Here is a 15,015-nt window from a genome sequence, read left to right on the forward strand (position 1 = left end):
ACTCTTGCTTTCAACATCCTAAATCTCATGGCCCTACCAGTTCAGCCACCCCAAAAACACCCTAGGTGCACATACTTCAAATTCTTGATACAGAATTTAGATACACAAAAAAGAGGTGATTGATAATTATTCTGCTCCACACATCATCCTGAACTGTATTTGCTCCCTCCTCCCCGCTTCTGAATGGGGTAATTTTAGAATGGGGTAATATGAGCATGTGGTGGAGGTTTTCTCTCCTCTAGCATGAGCCGAGCCTCTTGAAAAAATGAGCTGAAGCGGAATTTTTCTGCTGGTTCTTCCACACAAAAGCTGAGCACAAAACGTGTTCCAAGAAGTGAGCGTGAAGTGTGTTTCAGACCTGTAGTTATGCCACTGGTAGCACTGAAGCAAAAATCCTCCATGCCTCTCTTTTATAGCTACAAGAAGTGTGAGAAACAACTACCCACTCATATTTTATTAATAGATTACATGTCCTACAGTTCTTTCCAAAAAGTTCATAGCAGCACAGGACACACAATCGTTATACACCAGAGTTAAAACGAACCAATGAAGGGAAACGTAAAGGAAGTTTGCAAAGAGGCCTCTCCATCTTGCACGGCAGCCATGATAGGAGAAATCCCAGTCTTTGCATCAAAAGCGCTGGTAGAAAAGTTTCCATAGTGATTGCTTTTCCGTTAGGCTTTGGTGATGTACCCTTCTCGGATGAGGAAGTCGTAGATCTTCCTGGTCTTGTTCACGTCAATCTTGATTAGGGCTCGGGCCTGAGCTAGCCTCAGGCCCCCTTGTTTGTGGCACTCGTTGACTAAGGCAGCTTTGTACTCTAAATACGCTCCAGGAACCAACCGTACTATTTGGCAGAGCTAAGAGAAACCACAACAGGTTAGTCATGTGTCTCGCATCCCCATCACCCACTCCTCTTCACTTCCTCCCTCCCTCCCTCCCATCTTCACCAAGACTGCATCTGCCTAATGACCCATCAATGTTCGTTCTAGATAATGGACACCTTTCAAAACTGTGCCACAACCTTTTAAGAGGGTGCAGTGCAAAAGGATATGCGGTCTCACGCCAGCTGCAAAGGGCAGGGAAGTTTCGCTGCACTGTCCCCTTCGCTGCGCAAGGAGTAGAACTTGAGAACTGGTGAGTCACATATATGAGATAAGCGGCCTATAAATTTACTAAATAAATCAATACAATTTTCAGAGCAGTTCACCTAAGTATAGATGCAGTAGAGAACTTTAAGGAATCAACATGTCCTCCCCACCATCTGTTGGAAGAGGATACCCTGTGTCCAAAACATCTGGTCTTGATAACAGACAGAAATTCCACTCTTCTAAAATTGGGTGTGCTGGAGGGGAGGAAAGTTTGCTTCGTAATAGAGCTGGGTGTTCTAACTCAGAGATCTAGCTGTGCTTAACACAGGATGACCGACAGGTGCTAATCAGGCCGTCTCTTAACTGCCCCCCCTTCCCCAGCAAGATTAGTCAGTCCTTTTCTGTACCTTTTCATAAACTCAGGATGTGGCTCTGCCAACTATGGAAAGCAGAAACTGTCTGTGGAATGAGGTATGCAGACAGCGGGCTTACATGCTAGACATTAATTACAGTACACAATAAATCCCTTGCCTCTGCTGGAGGCTGAAATAAGAGCTTAGGTCAAAATCTGCTGTTTGACTCAGTAATGCTGGAACAGCACCAGCAGATCCTAAAAACTCTAGCCCATTTCTTAAGTTCCCAATGCTATAATGACCAGCTGCCCACATTTAATAAACCTTCCCCCTTTAATAAGGAAATGCTCTGATATAACCCAGCAGAATTGCAGCCACCAAGGAAAATGAAGCTTCTGTCAAGGCTGTGGGTGAAGAAGGTTCACCCGTGACACTGAAAGGCATGAAAAGTATCAGTTGAATAGCTAGCCAGAGTTTGTCTTGAAGGTTTGGGAGATTTGGGGGTGGGGGGGAGGCAACAAATCTCTTACTTTCCTGAGAGGAAGGAAGGAAGATAATCCAAAATATGCCCACCTCATAGTCCTAAGCACTTCTATTCAGGAATTCAGTGAATTGAAGGAAGTTTTTAAGATTTTTAAAGGCTATTTCTCCTGTATATTTCCTGAATTCCCCCCCCCCCTTTTGCACAAGGAATTCATTTCGTCTACTTCTGGTGCGTGTGTCTGAACATGAAAATGATTGAACTGGTAAGGGTGGCAGGGAAAATATTTAGACCCCTATGTGCTCCTGGAAGCTGGCGTTCCCAGTTGCCACTCTGATAGTTTATACACACGGGCATCTTGTGATCAGAGCTACTGGCACAGTTCTTCCTTGGACAAGCCCTGTCTGGCGATGGCATCATTTCAACTGACCTGCATTTGCAGGCCAATCCCAGAAAACAATGGTGGTTTCCTATGAAACAGTGATGGAAAAGATTACATGAGCAGGAAATACAGTAGCGTATTCCTTGCACTAGACTAGATTTGCATATCTGTCAGACAAAACAGGCGTTTGGGACTACAAACACTTCGACTGGGTGCAATCCGCGTTGTCCAAACAAGGCCAACAGTAATTTAACAGGATGGGGTTACTGTTTCCAATGAGTTTCTGTCTCTGTTACCTCTTTTTCTTTCTCATTCAGTTTTTCTGTCCCAGGGAGGCCAGTGAGGTTCAGCGGGGGGGCGCTTCTCCTACCTGTGGAAAGGTAACACAACCAACTCTGGTTAGAAGGAGGCAGGATTTGGAGAACCAGTTCTTGCTGTATTTCCCACACAGGCGCTGGGGGATTAGAAGGGGGAAGGAGGAGAGGGGGGATGGTTAAAATGGGGGCAGACAGATTTATGAAAAAGGTGCCCCACTGTTTCGATTTTGGCCCTGTTCTGAGAGGGCCAAAAAGGTTAACCTTGAGATGTGCAACTGGAGTCACTGATGCATCAGTGTGGGGAAAAATATGCTTTTCGTCAAAGCAGCCTTTTGAAGGCATTAGCCGCCTTTTGTAGTGTGGCAATGGAAGAAACTGGATGCTATTGATTACCCGTAATCTGTGATCTTGGGCTATCTTCCAAAGTCATTAATAACTATCAAATCAAATCAGGCCTCTTTCTCCTCTGGTACCTCAGTGGGAAAGGGGGTGTCCTGGCCTTATTTTGGTCCTGCCATCTCTGCCCCTGGCAAGAAAGATCTGCTTAATCACAGATCTTTCTTGCCAGGGGCAGAGATGGCAGGACCAAAATAAGGCCAGGACACCCCCTTTCCCACTGAGGTACCAGAGAAGAAAGAGGCCTGATTTCTCCTCTGAGGAGCCTTCCCCTTGGGTTAAAGACTCCCAAATATGGTAGTACAGCTTCTTAATGCTGTACTAACATATTTGGGAGTCTTTAACCCAAGGGGAAGGCTCCTCAGAGGAGAATAAGGTAATTTCTTGACTTGCCTTTGCTATAAACCTCTGCATTTCAATGGTAATCTAGAGAATTTAACAGGATCCTATGGGATTTGAACGTGAGACATGATAGCAGTCTTCCAATACTTGAAGGGCTGTCCCACAGAAGAGGAAGCAGTTACATTCTCCATAGTGTCTGAGACAGTGTTTCTCAACCTTAGCAACTTTAAGATGTGTGGACTTCAACTCCCAGAATTCCCCAACCAGCATGGCTGGCTAGGGAATTCTGGGAGTTGAAGTCCACAGATCTTAAAGTTGCCGAAGTTGAGAAACGCTGGTCTGAGGATGGAACAAGAACTAACAGGTGGAGGCTTTACAAAGGCAGATCCAAACGTGAGAGGAGGAGGAATTTCCTGACCATGAGAGCTATGAAGATTTGGAACAGCCTACCTCCTGGAATCATGGAGGACTTTATCAATGGAAGTTTTCAAGCAAAGGTTAGGTGGCTGGTTGTCTGCGATGGTCTGAGAATTCTTCCCTGGGCAGGAATCATGATTCTACGATTCCAAGGGTTTATTTAGCAATTAAGCCCCACCAAGTTAATTGGTGTTTCAGGATATTTTGCAGGAAATGAAGGAGCATATTGAGGATCATGGTGTGCAATACTTGGCATTATCATAAAGCTGGGAAAAGTAATTCCCTTAGAAGAGCCATTAGATTTAGTGGACATCTGAAGCCAAATGTCCCCTTATGGCTACTGTGTGTTGGGCCATACTTGTCCATGCAGAGAACAGGCAATTTTGAGTATTCAGAACACATCTGACAGGCTTGGGTGGTCTTACTGAGCAGGTTCAAGCCCTGAGCAAGTTACCCATCAGACACCAAAAATGTAGCTGAATGATTCACACTGAAACTTGTTCACATTATGAGAGGTAGTCACTGGAAAGATGCAGTTAAGTAAATGAGTAGGAGCATTTACTAGGCAATGAGCTGTCACAAGAGAAATGCCACTATTATTTCCCGTGGTCTTAGTCTATTGCAGCAAAGCCTACAAAAGAGTCCCGTGCCACCTTAAAGATTAACACGCTTATGGTGGCATGATTGAAGTCCACCAGATACATTCACAGTTATTCTGAAATAGGACTATATATACACCAAGGAGTGGGTGGGAGAAAATGTAAACAGGGAGCTCAGAGGGAAATGAAATGCCAGTGATAATTACCTTATGGACAGTGGTTGTTCTTAAAATGAAAAAAAGAACACAGCCTGCAAGTTTTTAGCTTGGAGCAAATGCAGGTGAAGGGAGACAGAAGAGAGGCATCTGAAACCATGCACAGAAAGAAAAAGATGGATAAAAAGAAGATTCTGTCTCTCCTAATATTAGAAATTGGAACTATCCATTAAAACTAGATGTGGAGAGATTCAAAACTGATCAAGGGGAACCCTTCTTTACAGAATCTGTAGCTGAATGGTGGAATGGAATAATGTCAGACCACTATTTTAGATGGCTTTCAAAAAGGCTAGGCAAACTCATGAGCTACACCTAGAAGCTTATGAACTCCCTAAGGGTGCCTATTTGGCTAGTGTAACTCAGAAAACTGGACTAGACAGGCCAAAGCTTGTATTTCCAAGTTGTTGGATGTAACATAGACATTCTTGCATCATCATCATCATCATCATCATCATTTATTTGTCATATCATTATTTATTGTGAACCACCCAGAGTCACTTTTTCGTGAGACGGGTGGCATATAAATTTGAAATATAAATAAATAAATAAATAAATATCATCATCATCATCATCTACATTCAATAGCTTCCCTTCCCCTTTGAGGTCCTACAAGTAACATTAATTGCTAATGTGTTTCATATATGCCTCATTTGTGTTCTAATGATTCCCAATTTAATATCAAGATCCTGATTGGGGAAAGACATCCTAGGACCCATTTTATGGGTGCATGCTGCACATTCTTGTGAACACCTGTCAAACAATCAGTCATGTACATAATGAGTGTGAATATGTCACAGGGATGTGTGTAATAAATGCTTCATTGCTGTAACATGTCATGGGATGTCCTGGCTTTCTTAAATCCAGTTGGCTGGTAATTCTGGAAAGGGTGTGTTTCTTGTGCGCGCTGCTTGCTTCACTGCAAGTTTTCTAATGTTCTATCGTGACTTTCTGGATTGCTGTTTGTGTAGCATACTGCAATTACCAAGAGAAGAGAATATCTGTAGCTCAGAGTTGAACTGTGGAGTCCTTGGTGCTCTCTGAGCTTGGTGGTTTGCTTGCAGACGTTTCATGACCCAACTAGGTAACATCATCAGTGCAAGTGGGTGTGGGGTTTGCTCCCTGTTTATATACAGTGGCTTGCCCTGCTAGTGTTGGTGGAGGTGTGATTTTCTCCTTGGTAGAAACACCAGGCAAACAATCAAGCAGAAAACTGTATATAAACAGGGAGCAAACCCCACACTCACTAGCACTGTTGATACAGTCGGGTCATGAAATGCCTGTAAGCAAACAACCAAGCTCAGAGAGCACCAAGGAGTCTGTACTGAAAATAATCTGCTGAAAAAAACCCTACTTTGGGCACTTGTAAGTTTGAAAAACCACCACAACTGCTTCTTTTTTATGGGCTCTTTGAAGTCATTTTAAAAAAAACATTTCCTGTTAATTTGAATGAATTATGTTGATATATGTTGCGTGCATTTTAGCTTACGTGCAGCTGATGTTACATTAGGAGGTTAAATTGATTTTAATATTTATGGTTATTTTATTGTGTTTCCACTGTGCTCAGTTAGAAGCACATGACAAACAAAACAATTCCTACTTATCCATTTGTGGCCTTCTGCAAAGAAGGGAGTGAGAACCAGAAACCTGCCAATCTTTCAGAACAGTTTTCACCAAGGCCTTCCTTCTCAAACTGGAGAGATGGCGAGCGCATTAATAGTTAGGGAGCCCGACTCCCTTTTCAGCATAACAACTGATGGATGAGCATGGAAGAAAATACCTGAATTTGATGTAACTGGTATTGTGAGACTCAGGCCAGAATCGCTGTAAATGGGGGAAAAAATGAAGCAGGTTAGCAGAAAGTAAGTTCCACACATTAGGGTTAAGTAGACCTCTCTGGGCCCCAAGGCAAAGCTCTCAGATCCCTCCCTTCCCCCATGATGAAATAAGCGATGTGCTAGCTGCTTCCAGGCTGCAGCCCTTGAGGAGAAAGAAAGGGAAAGTGGGTCACATGGTTGCTTCTCCAGCTGTAGTAGTAGGCCTGAACTTGGTGAGGGTTTCCTGCAATGTACAGGTAGTCCTCGCTTAACAACTGCCCTGTTTAGCAACCATTCAAAGTTATGACAGCACTGAAAAAGTAACTTTATGACTGGTCCTCACACTTATGATGTCCCGCAGTCATGTGATTGCCATTTGCACACTTCACAGTGACAAGCAGAGTCAATGGAGAAGCTGGCAGTGATATCACAAATTGCAGTCATGCGATGCCTCGCTTAACAACTGTGGTGATTTGCTTAACAACTGTGGGGAAAAGTGACGCTGTAAGTCAGGTGTGGTCACAAGATGTCTTGCTTAACAACTGTGTCACTCAGCAATGGAGTTGCCAGTCCCAATTGTGGTCGTTAAGCGAGGACTAGCTGTATCTCTTCTATAAATGAGTTCAAGAAGAGGTGCTGTTGCTGCTGAGGTGAGCGGCATAGGAGGAAGAGATGTAGTAGTATTACAGCAATAGCAGGTCTTTCTCCTCCCTCCAGCTCCAAGGCCCTGTGCTACCAAGTTTGCTTTCATTTCAGGATTAAAGGTTGCATTGCAAGGAGGCTCCCTGTGTCTGCAGACCCCCAAGGTGGGCATCTCCTCTTCCTTCACTGCTTGCATGCCTCATTCAGTATGTTCTCTCCTGCCACATCCTGAGTTTACATAATTTGTTTCTTGCCATGTGCCCCATATGTCTTCAGCAGACAGCAGCTAGGTGACCCAATGTGGTGGCCAGGGATGCATAAGTATCACTCTTTAGCTGTAGCATTGTGCAGCTGAGCAACAGATTGGGAGAACAAAAACCCCATAAGCAGCTGAGGACCAAGAGAAGACAGAGTGCTGGCCTCCCAGAGAAAAGAACCAATAAAGGCAGGGTTTGGGGAAGCTTAGACTGAATCAAGGGGGCACATTATTTGGGGGCAGTAGGGGGGAGGGTGGCAACAAAGCGCAGTTTCAGCTGAGCCCCACCACCTTTTCCCTTTGCCGAGAAGATAAAGGCCTCCCTGTGATTTCTCTCTGTTGCTTCTAGGAGTGAATGAGCTCAGAAAAGCATTAAGACTCTGGGGGTGGTCAATCTGGATTCCACAAAGGACATGAGGTTGAGGCCAGTCGTCTCTGAAGAACCTGGATGGAGGTCTCATGCTCATGCCAGTTGTGTGTGTGTGTGGGGTGTTCCTAATTGTTGGTCCCAACATTTGACTAGAAGTTGGGGGTGATGTCAGCCACAGATGCAGGAGAGTGCCAGAACTCGGGTGTGCTGTGGCTGCACAATTTTCAGAAGCCAGAGATGGTTGGATTCTTGCCTGGCTTGGCACAGCATGTGCACATCCTGCTTCCCAAGAACAATTGCTCATATCTGGGAAAATAGGGATATCTGCTTTGTCTGGGAATGTCCTTAAAAGGGCCAGTCCCCTCCTTCTTTTATAAAAGAAACCTGAACTTATCCTGTATTTTCACCCAAGATTGACAGAGCTCTCAAAAGATGGATATATAACTAGTGGCTTATTTTTTTTTATACTATCTAATCCAGTGTTGTCCAAACTTGGCCACTTTAAGACGAGTGGATTTCAACTCATGCTGGCTGGGGAATTCTGGGAGTTGACGTCCACTCATCTTAAAGTGACCAAGTTTGGACAACACTGATCTAATCATTCATTCCTCAAGCAAACCTGACAGTTTAAAAAATACCCAATTTCTTTTCTTTTAAGCCCAAAGCAAACCGGGACGCACATGTCAGCTTGTCGGCTGAGCCACTGCTGGCAGGCACTGCTGTCCTGGATGTACTGAAGGACTTCGGAAAGCATGGTGCGTTTTAATCGCTCCTCTTCGCGCACCTTCTTGAGGCGATCATACGTCCTCGCACCTGTGCCCAGAGAACAGAGAGGAGAGTTGTGTGTGTAAGAGGCCTGCTGTGGCAGATTTTCCAAAAAAAAAAAAAGTCGTCAAAAAAACCCAAGTAATTTTGCCCCTTCAAAAGTAACCAAATTTTCATCTGTGCAAAGATAATAAATGTAAAATGTGGTAAAATGCTAACCCTTACCACTAAATCTTAAGACTGCACATAGCCAAGGAATCATTGAAAAAAACAATCCTAATGTTTATCAGATCATGTGAAAACTGAATACGGCTATAAATAATTCTTACCTAGTTGTAAAAAAAAATCAGGTGCAATGAAATCAAAGTGTCTGAAATTTCCTGAGAAGTCACGCAGATTTGCTAGAGGTGCAATATAAGCTAGGAAACGTATTTTCTCATGACTACTAAGAACTACTACCATATATAAATGACTACTGCAGTTCATATTAGACAGCAAGAATAGGCTATGGTTCTCTGAGTGCATAATAAGAGGTAAACCCAAATTCGTTGTTTCCATAACCTGACTATAGGGTTTTTTCAGAATGCAGATAGTCCTCGAGTTACAATGGCAACTGGGACTGGAATTTCCATTGCTAAGTGATGTGGTCATAAAGTGTGACCACATCGCTTAGCGACAGCAATCCCTGCAGTCCCCGTTGCCATGGTTAACTGAGGATCATGGGTCATTAAGTGAGCACCTCCTTGAAACTTCCTGCAGGCTTCCAACAACCAAAGTCAGCAGGGAAGTCGGCAGGAAGTTGCAAGTCCCAGGCAGCTTGCAAGCAGGCCGGCAGGCAGGTAAGTGGCTGCTGCTGGGTGGAGAGGGAGTGAGGGGGTGTGCAGGTGGCCTTGAGGCACAGCATAAGTGTGGCGGGGCATGGGGTGGCTGCTTTCGGGTGGGAGAAGATGCGTGAGGGGTGGGGGAGACACAGCGTGGGAGCAGTGGGGCTTGGGGTGCAGGTGGGGGAGACCTACCCGAGCAACTTGCAACCTTCCCTGCTGGCTTCCCCACTGACTTTGCTTGTGGAAAGCTGGCAGGGAAGGTTGCAAATCGCGATTATGTGACCATGGGATACTGCAACCGTTGTAAGTGCGAGCCAATTGCCAAGCACCCAGATTGCGATCACATGACTGTGGGGATGCTGGGACAGCTGGAACTTCGGGGATCAGTTGTAACCACCACTCATTCAGCACCATCATGACTCTGAACGGTCACTGAACGAGTGGTCGTTAACTGAGGTCTACCTGTAACGCTCGCTGGAAAAGACCAGTTCTGCTTGTATTTATAGTGCCCATTTTATACTGGGATGCCAGAGTGAGGCTGAGCATCCCCCGCTCTGCTAACTGATTACTAACTTGTTTTCAGTATGAGACTGAAATGAGTTCAGGGTTCATTCTCCTAGAGTAATTTATTGCAAAAACAAGGCTTACTTTGGGATCCTGAATATTTGATGGTTTGAACTCTCATACTAAGAATTGTTGGGCACAGCTGACAGCAGATTATTTTTTTCTTGCAGGAAGCTGGACTCTAATGACAGAGCACATAGTTACCGTATTCTCTGATGAAAAGTACTCACATGGGTTTGTGAGTCAGCTAGCTCATTCTCAGGTGCACTGGGAATTGGTCACTGCTGCAGAATTTAGCAATTGCCATCTGGGGCATTCCCTAAATATCCAAGGCACTCTTCTATTCAGAGTGCTGGTTGTCACTAACAGCTTAGGTTTCAAAACACAAGTGACTTTTCTGATTTAGGAGTGGCAGTACCACACAACAGACACAGACAATTTATCTGTATTGGCAGTCCTCACTTAGTGACCACAATTGGGACCAGCAACTTGGTTGCTAAGCACTGTGGCCACTAAGTGGAAAACCACGTGACCACAATGGGCTTATAACCTTACTTCCCACTCGATTGTTAAGCAAAGTGCCACAATCACTAAGCAAAAAATCACACGACTTTGACTTACGATTTTACTTCCACCTTCTCTACTGACTCTGCTGGTCGCAAGCCAGTTGGAAAATACGTGAATCGTAATCATGTGACCATGGGATGCTGCAACCGTTGTAAATGTGAGGACTGGCCGCAAAGTTGGGTTTTTTTCCGCCATCATAACTGTGAAAGGTTGCTGCACAAGGTAAGCAACAACTACCTGGACTGTACTTACAAGTGCATACTAAATAATAATTCCCATACTATCTAGTCCAGTGTTCCTCAACCTCAGTCACTTGAAGATGTGTGGACTTCAACTCCCAGAATTCCCCAGCCAGCATGGCTGGCTGGGGAATTCTGGGAGTTGAAGTCCACACATCTTCAAGTGACTGAGGTTGAGAAACACTGATCTAGTTCATACTTACTGCAGAAATTGGTGATTCCTGCTACCCTGTATTCCTGTAGGCGTTTGATTTCAGTTCGCAGCTCAAACTCCACTGTGTCCCCATTAGAATAATGGAAAAATGAAGGAAAAAAAAAATAAAGAACAGGTTAAGTTGTGGCCCTCTGTTTTTACAGATTTATTATTTGTATTTAAAACAGATACTTTATGTGCTGTATAAAGTATAAAACAAACATTTAAAAACTTCAACAAAAAAGCAACATGTTAAAATGTAGAAGTAAAAAGTTAGTATGATAAAAAAAAAAAAGACAAAAATATCCTGTTCTTTCTTTAAGCAGTAGAAGCATCATGATAATTTTATTGGGCTGGGATGAGAGCTTAACTCTGGAGTAGGCTGGGCTAAGAGAGCGTGAAGTCCCCCAGGGAGCTTCTATGGGATCTCCCTGCTTCTAGTTCACCACTGGACCAGACTGGCTCTTGAGATGAGAGAGAAGGATGGGCCCAAGTCCCCCAGGAAGCTTCTGCAGCTGAAGAGGGACTTGAGCCTGGGCCTCCCTGCTCCTAGTCCAGTGCCTTCCCCACTAGACCAGACTGACTTAGAGAGGAGACTGATTTAGAGAGAAGAACTGGCCCAAAGTCCCCAGGGAGGTTCCATGACTCCACACTCTTAATCAGCATCTTTAACACTGCATCACACCAATGCTTGGGCTGAGAGGGAGGGACTGGTCCAAAGTTACCCAGAGAGTTTTTGTAGCTGATGACAGAATTGAAGCTGGGTCTCCCTGTTTGTAGTCCAACACCTTTAACACTATACCACCCCAACTAAACCACCCCAAACAGTGTTTCTCAACCTGAGCAACAATAAGATGTGTGGACTTCAACTCCCAGAATTCCCCAGAAAAATGCAGCTCTTAGTCACAAAAAAACAGCTCACTTCTGATTTACAGCATGCCACTTGGCTAAAATTGGCTTCTAAAGCAACTCATGGCACCTAAAATTGATAATATTATATTTGAGATATGTATCTATGTGTGAGAGGGAGAAAGGATCTAATCTGGCCCTGGTAGTTAATGGTCTATATCCAATCTCCAAGCTCTTCTCTCCAGAGCAGTGTTTCTCAACCTGAACAATAAGATGTGTGGACTTCAACTCCCAGCATAGCTGGCTGGGGAATTCTGGGAGTTGCAGTCCACACTTCTTAAAAGTTGCTGAGGTTGAGGAACACTGCCTTAGAGCATCAGTTAGACTAATTTTCCAGTTCAATGAACAGAAAAGTGGTCTTTGTGAAGGTGCTTCCAGTCAGCTGCAGGGTTGTCACAACCCTGCACTGATGGTGGAAATGCAGTGAGGCAATGGGGCCGATGGCACCTCTCATTCAGCTCTGAAAGGAGAAAACCCAAACTGAGGGCTGTGAGCTGTTCTGATCATTCCTGTGGACAAAAGCAGTTTCCACCTATCAACAACTGACAAAATGAGTAAAACAACTGAGTAAAACACTGACAGTGAAAAATGACATTCAGCACTTGTCAAAGGTAAAAACCAAACTCTTGAAAAACACTGGTAAAAATTCTAAATGGGTTCTATATTTTTACAATATTAATTTACAGAAATGGACAACAGGTAAGGTTTCTGGCTCAGTCCTTGGGACCTGTAATTAAGACGAATTAACATTGTGCAAAACATTTCAAATCAAATATTTTGAATGTGGAACACCCCATTTTGAGTTAGGGACATTTCACTGAAAAGTCACTCTGAGGTTTTTGTAAGCTGAAAGATCTCCGAAGGTCTCCAAACTACCATTTTATTAGATGGTATTGTAGTGGGTTGTGTATACATACTTCCTTTTAAAGACACAAGGATGAGGCTTTTGTTCTTACATTCCTTATTAAAGGTAAGAGATCGATCTGTTTAATTTCTCTAATTAATTTAATTGGGTTTATTCCAATTCTCAGTGCGTCTGCATCAACCCTTTAAAACCCTATTGCTTTGTTTGGGAAACGATAGCCAGAACTGCACACATGGTATTTTGTTTCAGGAAAAGAAAAATAAAATTGTTTAACTTCTAAGCAACAATTTCTGACAAGATAATTACTGCTTTTCTTTAGGGCCTGTGTAAAAGGAAACTATGTGTTGTGCACACAGACCAGTATTTTATTTACATACTGATTTCCTCTACTAAGAGCCATCCAAAGCAGCTGTAATACCCATTCTGGTCAACACATTTTATAACTGAAGTGCTAAAACTCAAGCAGGCTCATCAACTAAAAGTAGAAAAAATAAATTAACCATGCAATCTTCCCTGTATGAATGGTAGATTTTTAATTATTATATTGCATTCATTAATTCACTCCTTATCCATTTTAATTTGAACATGGTTATTTTATCCCTGTTTTTACTCTTTGAAATATTTTATGACAAGCAGTATATAAATGGTTTACAGAAAGCAATATAATGAAGGCAAAAGCAAATTCAATGTGTGTGAGTCTGGGCAATACCACTCTTTTTTATGAAAAGCTTAGAGAAGCTCCAACTTTACATCATCCTCCACTAAGCAGATCATGATTCACTAAACAGGCGTTCTCTGTCTTTCATTTTGTGGCAAGAAACACAGTAATTCTATATCAAGTGCACCAAGATGTATTTTACATTCAGGGTTGAGCCTTCCATCCCCGAAAAATTTCTCTCCCATGAGAAAGGTAAATAAATATGAAAAAGACAAACTAAAAATGCCTACGTGCATGGCTCTCTATGAATTTATCATGTTCCACTGGTCCCAATATTCTTGCAAAGCGCCTCATTGTCTCATAGAGATCTTGAACCTTTTTTGGATATCTTCTTTCCAGAACTGCAAGACAAATGCACCGAAAGTGGCACTCTTAATGTATACTGAGTCAAGAATATAATACTAAAGTCATATTTCCCCAAATGCTGCTGTGCTGATAAGCTGACACCAGGGCATCCATGGGGAGGAGGGGGGTGTCAAAAAGTCAAGATGGGGGCCACAACCACGTGGTTGCAGTGAGGATGCATGAAGACACCCCTGGTTGAGACTGCAATCCCAGAATTCCTAACACTTTGCACAGTGCTAAGATCAGACAGAAGTAGCCAACATCACCTTAAAATGTTCTCTTTTACTACTTTATGGGGGTTCTCCAAATTCTAGACTCTTATCAATATAATTGGAATTTAGACCGGTTTAAGCCTTATATCGTCCTTCCTTCATCCCCCCACTTAAATATCTGCCACAACCTGGTACACTAACATGGTTGATGTTGTGTGGGCACAGGTATTAACACCTTCCACACGCTTGTATGTTAGTACTGAAAGGAGGAGGAGTGAAATCAAAATGTTCTAACCAGAGAAAGCCAAACCTTTCATAGGTTTCAGTAGGATAAATGAGGCAGTGAAGACAGATATAACTAAGCTAACCAGTCAAAGGGGGTCTAGATGATTTTGGGGAACAAATGTCAAATGCTTCACCACTGTAAAAGAACGCTGCACATTTTAAAAATGCATATGCTGCTTTTCCATGGAGGTCTCAGAGACTTCCCATCCAAGAGTCTGCTTCAATTACACAATAGATCTAGGCTAGCAGATGTTTTCCTACCCCAGAAGCCTGTAACTTGTCTTTCATTTATCTCAGACATAATTACATGAAGAGCAAGCCATAGTTAAAATGTGAATCAAGTGGCACTGTTTCCGACTAATTTTAGTGAGGCAGCATCAAATGAAGGTCAACTACTTCAGGTACTTACTCTGAAACTTTCTGAGATTGATTAGTCCATGGTCTCTTATGATTCTGTAAGTTAAAAGGTGCTTATTAACAGCATTTCTAAGCACGAACAAGCACCAGCAGCAAACAACACCAACAACAACCTAGAGCGCCCTCTAGGACAGTATTTCTCAACCTTGGCGGCTTGAAGATGCGTGGACTTCAACTCCCAGAATTCCCCAGCCAGCATGGCTGGCTAGGGAATTCTGGGAGTTGAAGTCCATGCATCTTCAAGCCGCCAAGGTTGAGAAACATTGCTCTAGGGAAATGGCATCATCTTCTCCTTCATGATCTCCCAGAAAAGGCTTGTTAGAGTTTGTTGGAGGAGGCAGAAAAGTTTCCTTCTGGGCCTACTCATTTAGCAGAGTGACAGCCTGGGAACCTGAGCTTGCCTACTGGAGATAAAATTTTATTTTTAAAGTCTTGGC

At 43.3% G+C, this 15,015-nt stretch overlaps 1 protein-coding gene across 2 annotated transcripts in view; it reads right to left on the minus strand.

Annotated features, from left to right (window-relative positions):
• Positions 1-445: 445 nt before the first annotated feature.
• Positions 446-15,015, minus strand: part of TADA2A (transcriptional adaptor 2A) — a 30,878-nt gene continuing 16,308 nt past the window's right edge. Inside the window, exons 10-16 of one of the 2 annotated variants that reach the window (XM_007438792.4) lie at positions 14,571-14,614; positions 13,550-13,660; positions 10,838-10,909; positions 8,356-8,488; positions 6,371-6,414; positions 2,604-2,677; positions 446-860 (exon numbers count right to left, since the gene is read on the minus strand). In XM_007438792.4, the coding sequence (XP_007438854.1) occupies positions 675-860; positions 2,604-2,677; positions 6,371-6,414; positions 8,356-8,488; positions 10,838-10,909; positions 13,550-13,660; positions 14,571-14,614 (664 nt within the window). In that variant the 3' untranslated portion in view covers positions 446-674. The remainder of the gene's footprint in view (positions 861-2,603; positions 2,678-6,370; positions 6,415-8,355; positions 8,489-10,837; positions 10,910-13,549; positions 13,661-14,570; positions 14,615-15,015) is intronic. The other variant, XM_025173555.2, reaches the window with a different exon arrangement.

This window comes from Python bivittatus, unplaced genomic scaffold, assembly GCF_059951505.1.
Source record: "Python bivittatus isolate LINGU-HERP-01145 unplaced genomic scaffold, Pbiv_v1 ctg000690_np1212, whole genome shotgun sequence".
Taxonomy (NCBI): Eukaryota; Metazoa; Chordata; class Lepidosauria; order Squamata; family Pythonidae; genus Python; species Python bivittatus.